Source organism: Rhinolophus ferrumequinum, chromosome X, assembly GCF_004115265.2.
Source record: "Rhinolophus ferrumequinum isolate MPI-CBG mRhiFer1 chromosome X, mRhiFer1_v1.p, whole genome shotgun sequence".
Lineage (NCBI taxonomy): Eukaryota > Metazoa > Chordata > Mammalia > Chiroptera > Rhinolophidae > Rhinolophus > Rhinolophus ferrumequinum.
The window spans coordinates 8,072,390-8,087,076 of record NC_046284.1 but is presented as its reverse complement, the minus strand read 5'-3'; the positions used below and the strand labels follow the sequence as shown (position 1 = coordinate 8,087,076).

Genomic DNA, 14,687 nt, shown 5'->3' with positions numbered 1-14,687 from the left:
TGAACTAAATATATACATATACATGTCCACACACCAGAAAATTGAAAGTGAATGGGAACAACACCCCCGCTTTGCCTCCCCCAAAGAAGAAAGCTTTGCAAGCATGACCTTCTTGACCTTCATGTTATATTTCAGTAATAAAATTTGATGAGATCTAAGATTTTTCCCGTCGATTTGGGTAAAAGGCACTCAGTGCATAACTGTGCTCTTCTGAACAGATTAATTATTGCTTTGAATAGGAAGGCTGGCTACTCTTGGCCTGAGAACTTTTTTAAAATAAATCTTACTTTTGAAAAAAAAAAAAAGCTTTTTATTTACTTTAAGTGTGTTTTTCCAGGACCCATCAGCTCCAAGTCAAGTAGTTGTTTCAATCTAGTTGTGGAGGGCGCAGCTCACAGTGGCCCATGTGGGGATCAAACCAGCAACCTTATTGTTAAGAGCACTGCGCTCTAAGTAACTGAGCTAACCGGCTGCCCTGGCCTGAGAACTTTTAATTAGCTTTGTTTTTAGTCTTTGCATGTTCTTTCACTGGTATAAGTTTACAAGTCTTTGTTTTAGAATGGATTATTGAATGGAAAAGAGTCAAAGTGTATTAACAGTTATATGTTTGTGCATTTCTTCTCTAAGGAGAGTGGTCAGATATTTAGCAGAGCTACCATAGATGTTGTTAGAAATATCAAAGACATATAAAGCATGGCTCCTGTAGTTAAAGAGCTTGCAAACCAGCTGTGTTGCCTCAATACACAGAAAGGGCTATATTATAAAAAACACCAACATTTCTCTCTCTCTCTTTCTGGTAGAAACTTCAAAATTATAATGCAGCTTTTGTCATAAATCAAATTTCAATTTATGCACAGATCTGTTCCTTTTTAATGCAGTATTTTATTTATTCTGTCCATTAACAACTAATATTTGAGAGCATTTACAGTACTAATGGAACTTAATCTAAGAGAAGTTCAGCTTACATTTTTAAAAGTGTTTTAATACCAGGTATTCATAATGAGAGATAATTATGATCAAAATTATTATGTCAAAAACTTATAATAAATGTTTGATGTTAGTCTACATACAATTCAGTTTTTGGTGTAAAGTTCTTTGGCTGTAAGAAAGAACATTTGGTTTACTTCACTAATAGAAATATCTCTTAATGCTGGGATGGCCTCTCCTTGGTATTTTTTCTGATATTGGCTTTTAGCATAGTTATCTGTGATTGTACTAACAGAGTTGAGTGCAGAGGTACTCAACATGTTTATTCCAAATAAGAGTACATAACCAATTACTACAGTAATGAGGAGGTAACAAGCAATGCAACGGCCCAACAATTTTGAGGCCGATAGGAGCTTAAGCCTAAGGAGTTTCGCCAAGATTCAGGAATAAAAGCCCACACAAGATACAGTATGAAGCCAAATTGAGAGCTTAAGAAAAGAACAAAGCCATAAATCGCTCTTTCTGGAAATGGTGATGGTGAATTTTCCACTATTTTCCCTGTGGCTTTAGACAATCTCAGCACTGAGCCCAAGCACCCACCCAGGAAACCTGAGCTAAAGGCTGAGTGGAGATAGCATCCCCTGCTGAACCGAAGGCTCACAGCGACCCTTTTCTGGTGGGATCTCTGGAGCACTGGGGCTGGCTGTCACTCGCTGGCTGCCGCGGCATCTGTTCCTTAGTGGGTCTCCTCTGTTCCAATATACCTATGTTTTGGGATACCAACCTATATCGTGTTTCCTCGAAAATAAGACCTAGCCAGACAATTAGCTTTAATGCGTCTTTAGGAGCAAAAATTAATATAAGACACGGTATCATATCATATCATATCATACCATATATCGTATCATATTGTATCATATCATATCATACATATCATATCATAAAGACCAGGTCTTATGTTATCGTAAAATAAGACCGGGTCTTACATTAATTTTTGCTCCCAAAGATGCATTAGAGCTGATGGTCTGGCTAGGTCTTATTTTGGGGGAAACACAGTCTTTCCTTTTATATGCTTCAAGAAAGACATTATTTTGTGTTATGTTTTTGGTACGTTTTTGTTAAATTAACTAGTAAGCACTGTATATTTGCTTTTCTCTATGAAGAAGCCTATAAATGTTATTTAAGAACATAAAAGGTGATTTAAATAATTAGATATAACTTTTCTTGATAGAAATATAACACCATAAATATATAATGCAATTTGAATAAATTGTATTCATATTTATTGAAGTTTTTGGAATTAAAATTTATTTTTCATAATCATTCAGTTAGAAATATTGTCCAGTTTCCTTTATTTAAACCTTTTCAAAGGTTGATTCTTTGACCCCCAGAATATTTAGAAGTATGTTATTGAATTTCCAAACAGTTGGGGATTTTTCCAGCTATTTATTTATTTGTTATTGGTTTATAATTCTGTTTTGATTAGAGAACATAATCTGTATGATTTTAATTCTTTAAATTTACTGAAACTGGTTTTATGGCCCAGCAATTTGAATCCTTATGGCAGTTATATACAGAATGACATCATATAGAATGGCCCGTGTAGATTGTAGGGTTGCTGGGCGCAGTACTCTGTAAACGAACGAGACTACTTGTGTTGGCGGTGTAGTAAGTCCTCAGTCTGCTTAGGTATTTTCTTGCTTACTTGCTCTATTGATTACTGATAGAGGAGTGTTGAACTCACCAACTGTAATCGTGGGTTTGTTGATTTCTTCTTTCAGTTCTTAACTTCATTTTGAAGCTTTATAATTAGATGTATCCCTGTTTAGGTTTGTTGTGTCTTCTTGATTGACTCCTTTATCATTATGAAAGCTTCCTCTTTTTCCCTGGCACTGTTCCTTACCTGGAGTCTACCTTGTCTGATATTAATTAGCAACTCAAAAGTCTAAAGGGTATTTTTATATGATCTTTTTGCTCTTGATTTCTAGTTCAATTGTATTAGGGCCAGAGCATACGGTCTGGATGATGCTATTGTTTGGTATTGTGTTGATCTGTTTTATTGCCTACAATGGCCTCGCTGTTTTTCGTGTTCTGAAATTTCACTCTGATATTTCTAGATGTGGTTTTATTTTCATTTATCCAGATTGGGTCACATTTTTCATGTGACCCAATGGAAAACAAATTTCAGTTATTAGCTCTTTACTGCTTGTCTTCTGTTCTTGCCATTCTCTTCATCTGAAACTCCTATTAGGTACATATTAGGTCTTCTCATTCTTCATGTTTCATAACCTCTTATTTCATACTTTTCATTTCACTATCTCTCTGTAAAAGTAATATGGTAAATTTCCAAATATTGTATTCCATCTACTAATTTTCTTATATGGTGTGTCTTAATACAATGAATGCTTAATCCCTCTTTTTGAGGGATTAATTAATCCCTCAAATTAAATTCATTGACTATGTCTTTATTTACACGATTTCTCTTGGGTTTTTTTTTTATGTCTACCTGGTCTTTTCTCATATTTTCAGTTTCATCTATTTTGTCTTTATTATTTTTAAACACAATTGTTTTATAATGGTTCTCAGATATTTTAGTTATTGGACGTTCTTGGGGGTCTCATACTGCTGTGTGTGTGTGTGTGTGTGTGTGTGTGTGTGTGTGTGTGTGTCCCAATTCTGGCATATGGTGGATTGTTTCTTTCTAATTTTGGCTGGTGGACTCGTCTTCAGTGGTGCCTTCTCTGTGGAAATTCTGTGGAACCTGGCTTGAGAGAGAATGTCTCCAGAATGGATTTTTCTTTGCTTTTCCTGGAACCCTAAGATTGATTCAGTCTAATAGCATCCTTTTTTTCCCATATGCTGAGACACAGAAACTTCCTTTTCTTCCTTTGTTGGTGGGATGATTTTTAAATGAAATTATAGCCCCTGGAAGTCTTGGCTATACATAGGGAGGAGGTTTCAGTTTCAATTCCTTGCTTGGATCCTCCTTCACTCAAGAAGGCCTTAATCCCCAAGCTCCTTTGTTCCATAGCTATGCATCCCCATCCCCACAGCTGCATGGGCTGGTATACTAGCTGGCTTTGGTTTCCAATGTCTTCCCTGTGTTTGACCTCTGAGCTTCCCCCTTACTTTCTTGAGAGCATTTAAAGGACGTTTGCTACATTTTAACTGTTTTTTTCTTGTTTAACACATATGTATTTGAATGTCATTGATTTCTACCTTGAGGTGACATGTGAGTCTAATTATATAGTTCAAAGTCGGGGACTCTGGTGATTTCAGGGCCATTTTTTGTATACCCAGGATTTCTATGACAATAAATGCAGACCTTGTGTATTGTGTCGTGGTATAGTGTGTACGTAGATATGAAGCTTTCAACCCACATCTGTGTTTCATTAAGTGCTCTTAAAGTTAATGGAAGTTAAAGGAATTTAAAAGTATGGTATTAAACCTACAAATATTAGGTTGGTACATCAGTAATTGCGGTTTAAGAGGTTAAGAATAATTGCAAAAACCGCAATTACTTTTGCAGCAACATAATACTTGACTTTTGGATTAAGTTTTGTAACTTCACAGAATGTTGTGCCTTTTTCAAATAAATTCATTTGCAATGTTATGACAGATATTCATTTGGGAATCACACAATAAATAAGTCTTCAACATCTACATAACGTCTGAGAGGGTTATTGGTACTTAATGAAATTCTAGCTCTAAAAGAAATAGACAATCCTTGAGGGAAAGGTGCTATGCAATTGCAAATTTTGGTTAGTCTTATTGCTTTACTGTGATACATCATAGACTGATTTCTTAGTAAAATGTTGCTTTACTTTGATTTCAGAAATCTTCGTCACCTCACTGAATAATGGATGAAGATAACAAAGAAAACGACAAGAGGTATGAATTCATAACTGACTGATATTTCCGTCAAAGCCCTCTTCCCCCGTCCTCTGTTCCCATTTCACACCTAGCAAAATCCTGTTTCCTTGGGGAAGCCTGACTCACTCAGGGAAACTGGGTTTCTCCAGTGGGTTTTCCATAACCCCTAGCCCCAACTCTATTATAATACTCAGTACATTACTTATGTACCTGAAATCTCCCTCATCAAACTGTGTCCTCCATGCCTTGCACAATGGCCTGTTTTGAGGCTTTGGCTTGCCTTGGGCTTAAATTCATTTATGTTTGAGAAGGTAAATTACCTTATTTTTTCAGTTCAAGCATCAGAAGTAAATCCCAGTGCACTAATCAAAATGTTTTTGTCAAAAATTTTCAATATGATCTATGTTTTTAAAAATTTTATTAAATTTATTGGGGTGACATTGGTAAATTACATAAGTTTCAAGTGTACAGTTCTATAATATGTCATCTGTATATTGCATTGTGTGCTCACCACCCAGTCAGTTCTCCTTCCATCACCATATATTTGACCCCTTTATTCTTTTCTATGATCTATGCTTTTTTAAAGGTAAAAGAAAAAAGATCTCAATTAGCATTTTATTGCTCAGCCTTCTCTCTGAAGAGCAATGACTTTGTGAGAACCTCTTGAGTAATTATAGATCATTTAGAAAGAATGTTCTTTGACCAGAAGTACTGTTGTAAAAGCAGGTAAGACCATATGGTAGAACAAAGACCCACTATTAAATTGAAATTAATCTAGACTTAATTTATTTTATATAATTCTTAGGCCACTGTGCTAGCCACTGTGCTGGGCTTTGCAATGGGAGCCATCAAGGTAGATGAGATTGGCTTTCATTTCCTTGTTTTAATATTGACAGTTATTGTTATCCTATGAGTGATCAAGGGACTGGACTTTTGTTCAAATGTTCACTTTAACATCTCCCTCTCTCTTTCCTTATGTATCTCTAGCCATTGTTCTACTATCTGAATTTCCAGCCCTACCCTTACCATTAATAACCTTGTTTATTTTTGTCAATTAGGAATGTACCTTACATGCATGAAACTAAAAAGGACGACTCGGTTGACCTCTTCTTCTCTGAACTGCATGCTTTGCTGCAAGCTCACGGTTATGCTATAACAGAAGAGAAAGCTGAAAAAATGCAGAGCACTTACACTCTTTCACAGGATGAGACAGGTTTTATCTGACCGTCGCAACTTACCCTTATAGTGTTTTGATTAGCCATATTGAAAATTAGCTGTGGGTGGGACAGCTGGGTCTCTCCCTTTACTTCAGACATTTTTGGGAGGGATTAATGACTAAAGGATCTCCCGAAGCACCTTCTAATACACACATATATTTAGTTTCTCTCCATCCATAAGTTTATGGTTGATGCTGAAAATATTATTGAGGTTCATGCAAAAGTGGGACAAAGAAATGAAAATTAATAGAGGTATACTGAGTAATAATAATGCAAATTTCTATATCTTAGGCACTTGAAGGCATATGGTGAATGTTGCTAAGGGAAACATGGTGCCGAGGGTGTAAAATAGTACTTACAATATTTAAGTATGTTTAACAAAACACCTGAGCAGGTTATGCCCATAAGCATATGATCATGCTGCAAAAATCTCTTATCTTAAAAAATTATTTCCTTGACCCCATGATACTTCTGTGCCCTATTTCTGTACCCCCTTTACAGCAAATGTTATTGCAATGATTATATAGACCATGTCTTCACTTTCTCATGCCCCATTCGTTCCTCAACCCACTTCACTGAGGCTGGAACAAACTACCACTCCAGTACAACTACTTTCATCAGGAATAACAGTGACCTCCACATTGCTGAATTCTTTGGTCCCTTACATGTCCTCATCTTTCTTGACTTTTTAAAAATATTGGACAGGTGACCACGCCCTGCTTTTTGAAGTACTTTTCTCTTTGGCTTCCAGAATAGCACACTCACCTGGTTTCCCTCCTAGCTCATTTCTCTCTCTTTCCCATTCTCTCTCTGCATCCCCTACTTTCCCTTTCAGTTTCTAAACATGAGTGTGCCCCAGGGCTCAGTCCTTGGACCTTTTGTCTTCTGTATCTAACCTAATTTCCCAGGCAATCTCATCCAGTCCCTTAATTTGAAGTGCTACCTGGATGTCAGTGACCCTCTCTTTTTAAATCTATCTCTAGCCCTGGCCTTCTACCTGAGTTCCATAGTTGAGAATCATACTCATGATTAATCTAGTAAGAGAATTTCTTATGTAACTTCTTCACTTGGATATCTAATAGGAAAGTTAACATGGCCAAAAGGAACCCTTGATTCCTCTGCATGCCATTGGCTCTCACACCCCCACCCCAGTCTCCCTATTTCTGTAACTGGTACTACTAATCATTCTTCTAGCTGCTTGGAGCTAAAAATCTAGAAGTCATTCTTGTGTCCTCCATTTCTCTCACCCCATCACGCAATCCATCAGCAACTCCTTTTTAAATTTTTTTAAAAACCTTTTATTTATTTAAGTGTATTTTTCCAGAGCCCATCAGCTCCAAGTCAAGTAGTTGTTTCAATCTAGTTGTGGAGGGTGCAGCTCACAGTGGCCCATGTAGGTATTGAACCGGCAACCTTGTTATTAAGAGGACTGCGCTCTAACCAGCTGAGCTAACTGGCTGCCCCCATCAGCAAATCATTTTGGCTTTACCTCTAAACTATATCTCAAATCCATTCACTTCTCTCCATTTCCATAGTCTTGATGTACCGACCTAATCCAGTCCACCATCACCTGTTACTTTTGAAGACGCTTACTAGCTAGACTCTCTGCTTCCACCCTTGCTCTTCAATTTGATGTATTTTTCCACAAACAGCCATAGTGAGCTTTTAAAAGCATATGTCACTTTCCTGCTTAAAAGAATTCTCCTTATCATATACGCTATGTGATCTGGCCCTGCCTATCTCTCAGACTTCATTTCCTACACTCTATTCCTTGCTCACCTTACTGTAGCCCTTTTGGTCTCTTGTCTGTTATTTAAATAGGCCAAAGTCTTTCCTGGCTCACTTTGTACTTACTGTTTCCTCTGCTGAAATGCTTTGATTCCAGGCCTTCACATGGCTGTCTTCCTGTCATTCAGACCCTGGCTCAGATGTTACCTTCTCAGTAAGGCTTTCCGGATCACTCAGTCTAAATTATTGCACTTAAAGATGTGTGAAATTATCGGTTCCATCGCCTATGTGTTAATTATCTGTCTTCCCCGCCCCCGACCAGTCTATAAGATACAAAAGACAGTCACCTTATTTATCTTGTTCACACTGTATCCTGAGCCTCTAAAAGAGTAAGATACATAGTAGGAGCTCAGTAAATATTAGTTAAATAAATGAACAAATAAGATTCAGTTTAACAGACTGTTTGGGTCCCTATTGTGAATTAAGTACTATGCTGGACACTGGAGTTTTAGTGAAGAATTGGCTATGATACCCATCCTAGAAACAAAACAAGTTCTTGGGTAGTAGTAAGGTAGAAAAGCCCTTTGTGATCGATTGATAAAATACATTGGTTTTCTTTCCTTCGAAATATATGGACTCTCTTTTGTCTTTTTTATTAAGAAGGAGTACAGGAGATGAAAGTCACTGGATAAAGCTGAAAGTCAATGGGGAGATAACTCCAGAAATCAGCTATGCAAGAGTGTCATGGGTTGTTTCCTGAGTTTGAGGAACTATGACCAGAACTGAATTTCCAGGCTGGGATAGTGGTCAGGAACACTGATCTTGAGGCAGTTGTGCAATTGGCGAGGATTATTTTTCATATTATTCCTACTTCTCATGCAGTTACATATCGTCTTTTCATTCCCTCTTTTGTGAGGGTTCTGGGACTCTTCTGTTCATGCTTGGCCTCCTTCTTATCCAAATCTACTCATAGGAAAGGATCTGAGACTCATACCCACTAAGGAAGCAAGTGCTGCTATCAAAATTATCCTTGTCCGGGCATTTAACATTTTTAATAGGGATCAAAATTGTATGCCACGGGTCTCTAACTTTTCTGTGAGAAGAAACTAGCATTTATTGACATGTATTACAATAACTGGAGAGTGGAGGGCTGTGTTAATGAAGTCCCTGAGTTAGTGAGGTTAATGGAATAAGTAGGATTGGAGAGGGGACCGACATTGATAGCAAAGGCTCTGAGTAAGCACAGGAGCAGAAACACTGCTCATTGGGAAAACCAGAAAACCTTGAAGAATGGAGAAGGATAAATGGAAGACAGAAGAGTGTCAACAGCTTTGAAGAGACGTAAGATGAGGCTTAGAGATTTTCTAGTGAAGGGCCCTTGCTAAAAGCTTAATTATTAGATGAAACTAAATCATGGTATTCCTTTTGTTAGCAGCGGTAGAGGAGATTTTAGGTATCTGGATACACCTAGAGCCCTTGACATAGTCTGTATCTTACCTGGCGTATTATGAGTACTGCATTTGGTAGAATTTAGAAGACTTAAAGAAGTAAAGAAAAGGAATGAATTGTGGGTAAAAAAAAAAATCAATGTATTGTTGGAGAGGTCATACTGTGTATAGTGGAAATTGAGTTGGATGATCTTCAAGGTCTTTTTCAATTCCAAACACCTCTGTTGATGGTAATTTCTAAACAGTTAGTCTACAGCAGTCCCTTCATTAGTACTCAGCATTTTCTCATGAGAGTGTTTTCTATAAAATTAATTAAAACTTTGAAAAAAACTTGAAAAATCTAATACCTATAACTAATCATTTTAATGTGACAGTTTTCTATCCTTTCTTCCTTTTTCTAAAAAAGCTGTCAATCAAGAAATACCTAGAGAGAAATCTGATTTGATTTCATCATTTCAAAGCTCTGAAGACTTCCAGCGTGTGGCACTACAAGTAAGAGTGGATTTGTTCTTTGATTACTTCATATGTAGAATATGTGCAATAGAAGATAAAGAATAGTGTTTTTCAAAGTGTGGCTAGGAGACCATGCATATCAGAATTACCTAGGGAGCTTGGTAGAAATAGATTCCTGGGACCCACCTTAAACTGAATCAGACTCCTAATCCTGGTAGGGCCTGGAGCCTTCATTTCTAATAGGCTTCCCAGATGTTTCTTATGCTAATTGAGTTTTGAAAACCACTGATCTTGACTGACAACAAATATGAACAAATCTGTACATAGGTTAGTAGCCAGTTAAGTAATTATCTGATAGACTCATTCAACATAGACTGTTACACTCTAAAGAATAAACCTTCAAATCTTATTTTTTCCCTTAAGGATATGAGATGTTTATGATTTCTCTCTCCAAGGGAGCTGGTTAGTTTCACGAAGTTCAAAGGCCACAAACTAAAGCCTGAATGACCATGGTCTTTTGAGCCAGACAGATAAAGATATGAATTGTGCTTTTGTCATTTACTTGCTATGTCTTTGAGAGAGTTACCTTTCTCTGAGCCTTGCTTTCTTTCTCTGTAAAGTGGGTAAAAAAAATCTTTATTTCACTAAGTCATTGGAAGAATAAATAAAGCGAACAGGTATAAAATATCTAGTGCACTTTATCACTCTCTTCTCCATGTCATTTAATTTCTCTTATTTTCCATTCCTATATCTCTTTGTGTTGCAGTCTGAGCATTTCTTGAGCTCTATCTTCCAGTTCAGAAATTGTCTTTCCAGCTAAGTTCTGACAAGCGATTTACTTAACCTGTACCTTGAGTTTTTATTTTTGATGTTATCATTTCTAGACATTTTGTTTGATTATATTTACATATGCCTTGTTAGTTTGACTCTCTTGTTCCTTCATCATATTTTCGATACCCTTTGTTATTTATTTAAGCATATTAAGCATACTTATTTTATATTTTATCTTGGATAATTCCAGTATCTGCTTTTTAAAAATCTGATTCTGCATTTTAGTACTTACACTGCCTCTCGCTCACAGTTTCATTTTTTTCTGTTTATTAGTATTTGATTATAAGGTCATGATTTTAGAACTTGATCTGCATGAGTTCTTTCCGCCCCGGTTTTAAAATCATTCTGTAGAGCTGATTTCAATTTATTTTGACTAGATATCTGCAGTCAGGGCCACTTGAAACAAAATAATAGGCTTGAGGTATTCAGGGCTACACAGGTAGTTTGTGAGTTCCAGCTCCAAATCTGTGTGAGTATGGGCTTCTTTTTAGCAATTACCAGATGAGACTAGTTTTTCTTTTCCTCCGTTAGCCAGAGTGTAGCCTGAGGCAGTCATGCACATTCCCGGTCTCCCTTTGCTGGATAAGATCTTTCTTTTTTGCCTGCTGGGAGTGTTACCCTTTGGGAGGCCTGGCTTTATGCAGGAGTCTCTGATTTCATCTCCCACCTTGTGCTGACCCTGGCTTTGCTTTCTATCCCATAAGCTCTATGCTGTCAGTATGGTGCAGTATTCCCAAGGCAAATGCAGGCTCCTGTATCCTCTTACCTCTTCATTCCCATGTTCTAGTTATTTCTGACATCAGATTGCTTCCCTTACTTTGCCATAAGCTCAGGCCTGTTTTGAAATAGAAGTTTTTATATATTTTAGTCATCATGTTAGGTGTTTTCTACCAGGAGGCATTTGTCTGGCAATTTGTCCATTATACAGCAGGAAAGGTATGGCAATATCACTTTTTCTTATATTTATAAGTAGATGACTAAACTAAGCACAAATGAAAATGCCCTCCAAAATATTCTTAATGTTTTGAAATTAACTTTGAATGAAATGTGAAACAACCTAGATATGGAAATGAATCTCCCTAGCTTGTGTTGGAGAGTTTGTGTTAATTGGGTGTACATTGAAATTTGTTTGTCTAAGTGACACATCATTTGATAAACACCTCATGCTTAAGGTTAAGTAGATTCTGTGTAGGAGGCAGAATAATGGAATTTTAATTAAGTCTGTACCTGCTTTTTTGATATTTAAGGACCACAATACATTTTCAGTGTGCTATTATAATTATTTATACATTTAGAAATAAAGTTATTTTATTATTGTTTCACTATTTAATTACATTATTGTTCTCTCTTCATTAGTCATTAGGCGGCTTTATGATAATACTGAGCACAGATGGAGTGATAATTTTTGTGGCTGAAAACATCTCATCTCTTCTTGGCTATTCACCCGTAAGTTCTTCCAGATTTTTGGGAAAGTATCATTCAGTTTGTTGTTTTAGGGTTCATTACTTGTTTTCAGGAACATATAACACATCAAGACACTCTCGGTGTTGTCACAATGTGCACCTGTTCTCAATCATCTTCATTGATTTCAGTTTAAAATCTATAAAAACAAGCTCTGATGCGAGATAATGAAACACTGCGTGCGTGTGTGTGTTTGTGTGTGTGTGGTTTGTAAACCACACACAATTTCCTGAGGCAATTTCCAAATAAAAATGTGCTTTTTGAAATGGCATTCTCCTCAGAATCAGTGGATGGGTCCCCAAGGTGACTGCTTTTCAAGGCAGCTTTCACTGGATTTGACTTTGTCCATTTCTTTAGAGTCCATCACATACTGATTAAATAATAAATGTCATGATTTGTTTATGCTGGCTCATGACATCCATTTCCAGATCTGATTTGTTTTTTGTTTCTTTATATTGAAGAACAAATTATGATGTTGCTTAGGAAAGCATACAGAAATGATTGCATAGCTTAGCAGTTTGTTTAGCAGTTTATAAGTACTGCGAGAGATACTTACACGTGAGTGAGTGGTAATCAGGATCTCTGGTGTCCAAAATGGTCACTCATCCCGAGCCCTTTGGTGTTACTGTGCCTTTCTCAGGAAAGCTTTCTCTATCTTCATGGCATCATTCACTTAGAATATATGATTTCCTAAAAGATTTTCTGGATCTTTAGGCTGCACACCTAACAACTTTATCACCTAAATATAAAAGGACTACATACCTTCATATTTCACTCATGCATGTGTGTGGAGGGGCTGTGTAGAACACATCTACCACTGCAATCACTACTGAAATCTCTGTCATACTTGGATTGTTGCCTTCTATATTCCTCACTGCACAAAGTTGTTTCAAGAACTTGACAAGCCCTGACCTAGAGACCGATAGCACTCAAGTCTGGAACACGTACATTAATGAAAGTTTTCTTAAATTATCCTTTAGTTAAGTTAGAAGAGGATTAGAAGCTTATTCCACTGGTCATGCTGTTCTGGCCGGCATGTTGCATGGCCCATTTAGGAACTCAGAGAGCTTTCCCACTCTTTTCTCTTTATTTACAGATACTGCAATCCATCTCTTTATTTCTCATTCTCTTCCTTTCTTTTAGAAAGCAGTTTACATTTTTCAAATTCAACTTATATTTGTAGGGTACCAAAACAGCTTAATAAAATACAAATATTAGAGATATTCGTTAAATTGGACTTTAGAGTAGTCATATTATGGAAGGGGAATGGTCTTATTAAATTTATATTAAAGAAAGAGTGTATGAATATGCTATGTTACAGATTAAATTTTGTTATAGTGAAGACCAGAATGATAATGCTTTTAGGTCTCTACCCTTTATCTAACTATGGAGCAGGGTCACTGGAATGATCCTTACATCCATTGTTTTTAGTTGGTGGTCAATTATAAGTCATTCATTGTCACTGTTACTTTCCTTTAAAAATGTAGTTAATTAATAAGAAACCAATTGCCACTATTTCCATCTAAGGGAATGTACGCTAGCAGAAGACTGCTCACTTTAAATTTTAAGTGACAATGCTATCACATTCTTCTACTGAGAGAACTGGTGAGCCACAGCCCTTTGTGCCTCTTATTATGGTATTATTTTATACTTTGCATCACATAACTGTTCGTGTATATCTCACCTGCCATACCGAACTATGTGTTCATTGAAATTAGAATTCATTTCAGATTCATCCTTTTGAACCTTCATAAATACTCAGTAAAAGAAATTAATGAATTACTTTAAGTAGAATGTCCAAATGCAGAAACTGGCCCAGTAGCAAATTGGCTGTCCCTGGTGCAAATTGGACTCAAAGCAGCTATGGTGTGGTAAAAGGAACATCATAGACATGAAGTTGGATGAAGCTGGGTGTGAATCTCATCTCTGAACTTGTGACCTCTCAACAATTGGACAAGCCTTAATTTCCTTGTGAATGAAATAGGGGATAATTGTTCCTCTCACAGGGTATTAAGTGAGCTAGTTTGTGTGAACGTACCTAGCACATGTCTGGCATGGGACAGTTGTTAATTGTGTGTTAGATGGATGAATGAGTGGTCTCTATTGATCAGAGATAACTTAGTTTGGTACCTAAAGTTTATTTTATAACTAAACAAATAAAAGCATTTTTATTGAAGAAATTGTTTAATGAAAAATATATTTCTTTTGGGAAGTCGATTTCTTACTGTGTAACTTTCGTTGTCAAAATTTATTGCCTGTTAATTTCATAATGTTCTGTTTGCTAAATTAAGGTAATATTTCCGCCCTGAATCAAGCTAAGCTTTTTTTAAAAAAAATTGAGACAGGATTCATCTGTTATATTGAACATTGGCCAACTCATAGGGTGGCTTCTACAAATGAACCATAAAAATATATTTTTGAATTTTGACCGTAGATTATTAATATTAATCAGTTAAAACTCATTAAAATTTGTGGTTCATCACCCAAGGCCATTATTCGGCTACAAAGAATACTTTGTTTATTTCTTTGTTCCTGTCACATTAAAAACTCATAACTTAATGTCTGATATTCTATTTATCCATGTGTCACCAAATTTTAGCTACATAATACAGCATTATTAATTTATTCAACTAATATTTATTGGGTGCTCACTTGTGCCAAGCTGTGTTCTAGATGTTGAGGATGTAGCAGTGAACAAGACAGCCAAGGTTTCTGTTCTAATGCAATTTACATTTTACTGAGGGAGACA

General features: G+C 36.4%; 1 protein-coding gene across 1 annotated transcript; it reads right to left on the bottom strand.

The window, feature by feature from the left end:
• Nucleotides 1–1,073: 1,073 nt before the first annotated feature.
• On the bottom strand, nucleotides 1,074–13,629 carry LOC117025573 (phosphatidylinositol N-acetylglucosaminyltransferase subunit P-like). The gene is given in 3 exon segments (XM_033111471.1): nucleotides 1,074–1,303; nucleotides 1,306–1,509; nucleotides 13,623–13,629. Coding segments are annotated over 3 exon segments (441 nt in total).
• Between the last annotated feature and the right edge of the window lie 1,058 nt (nucleotides 13,630–14,687).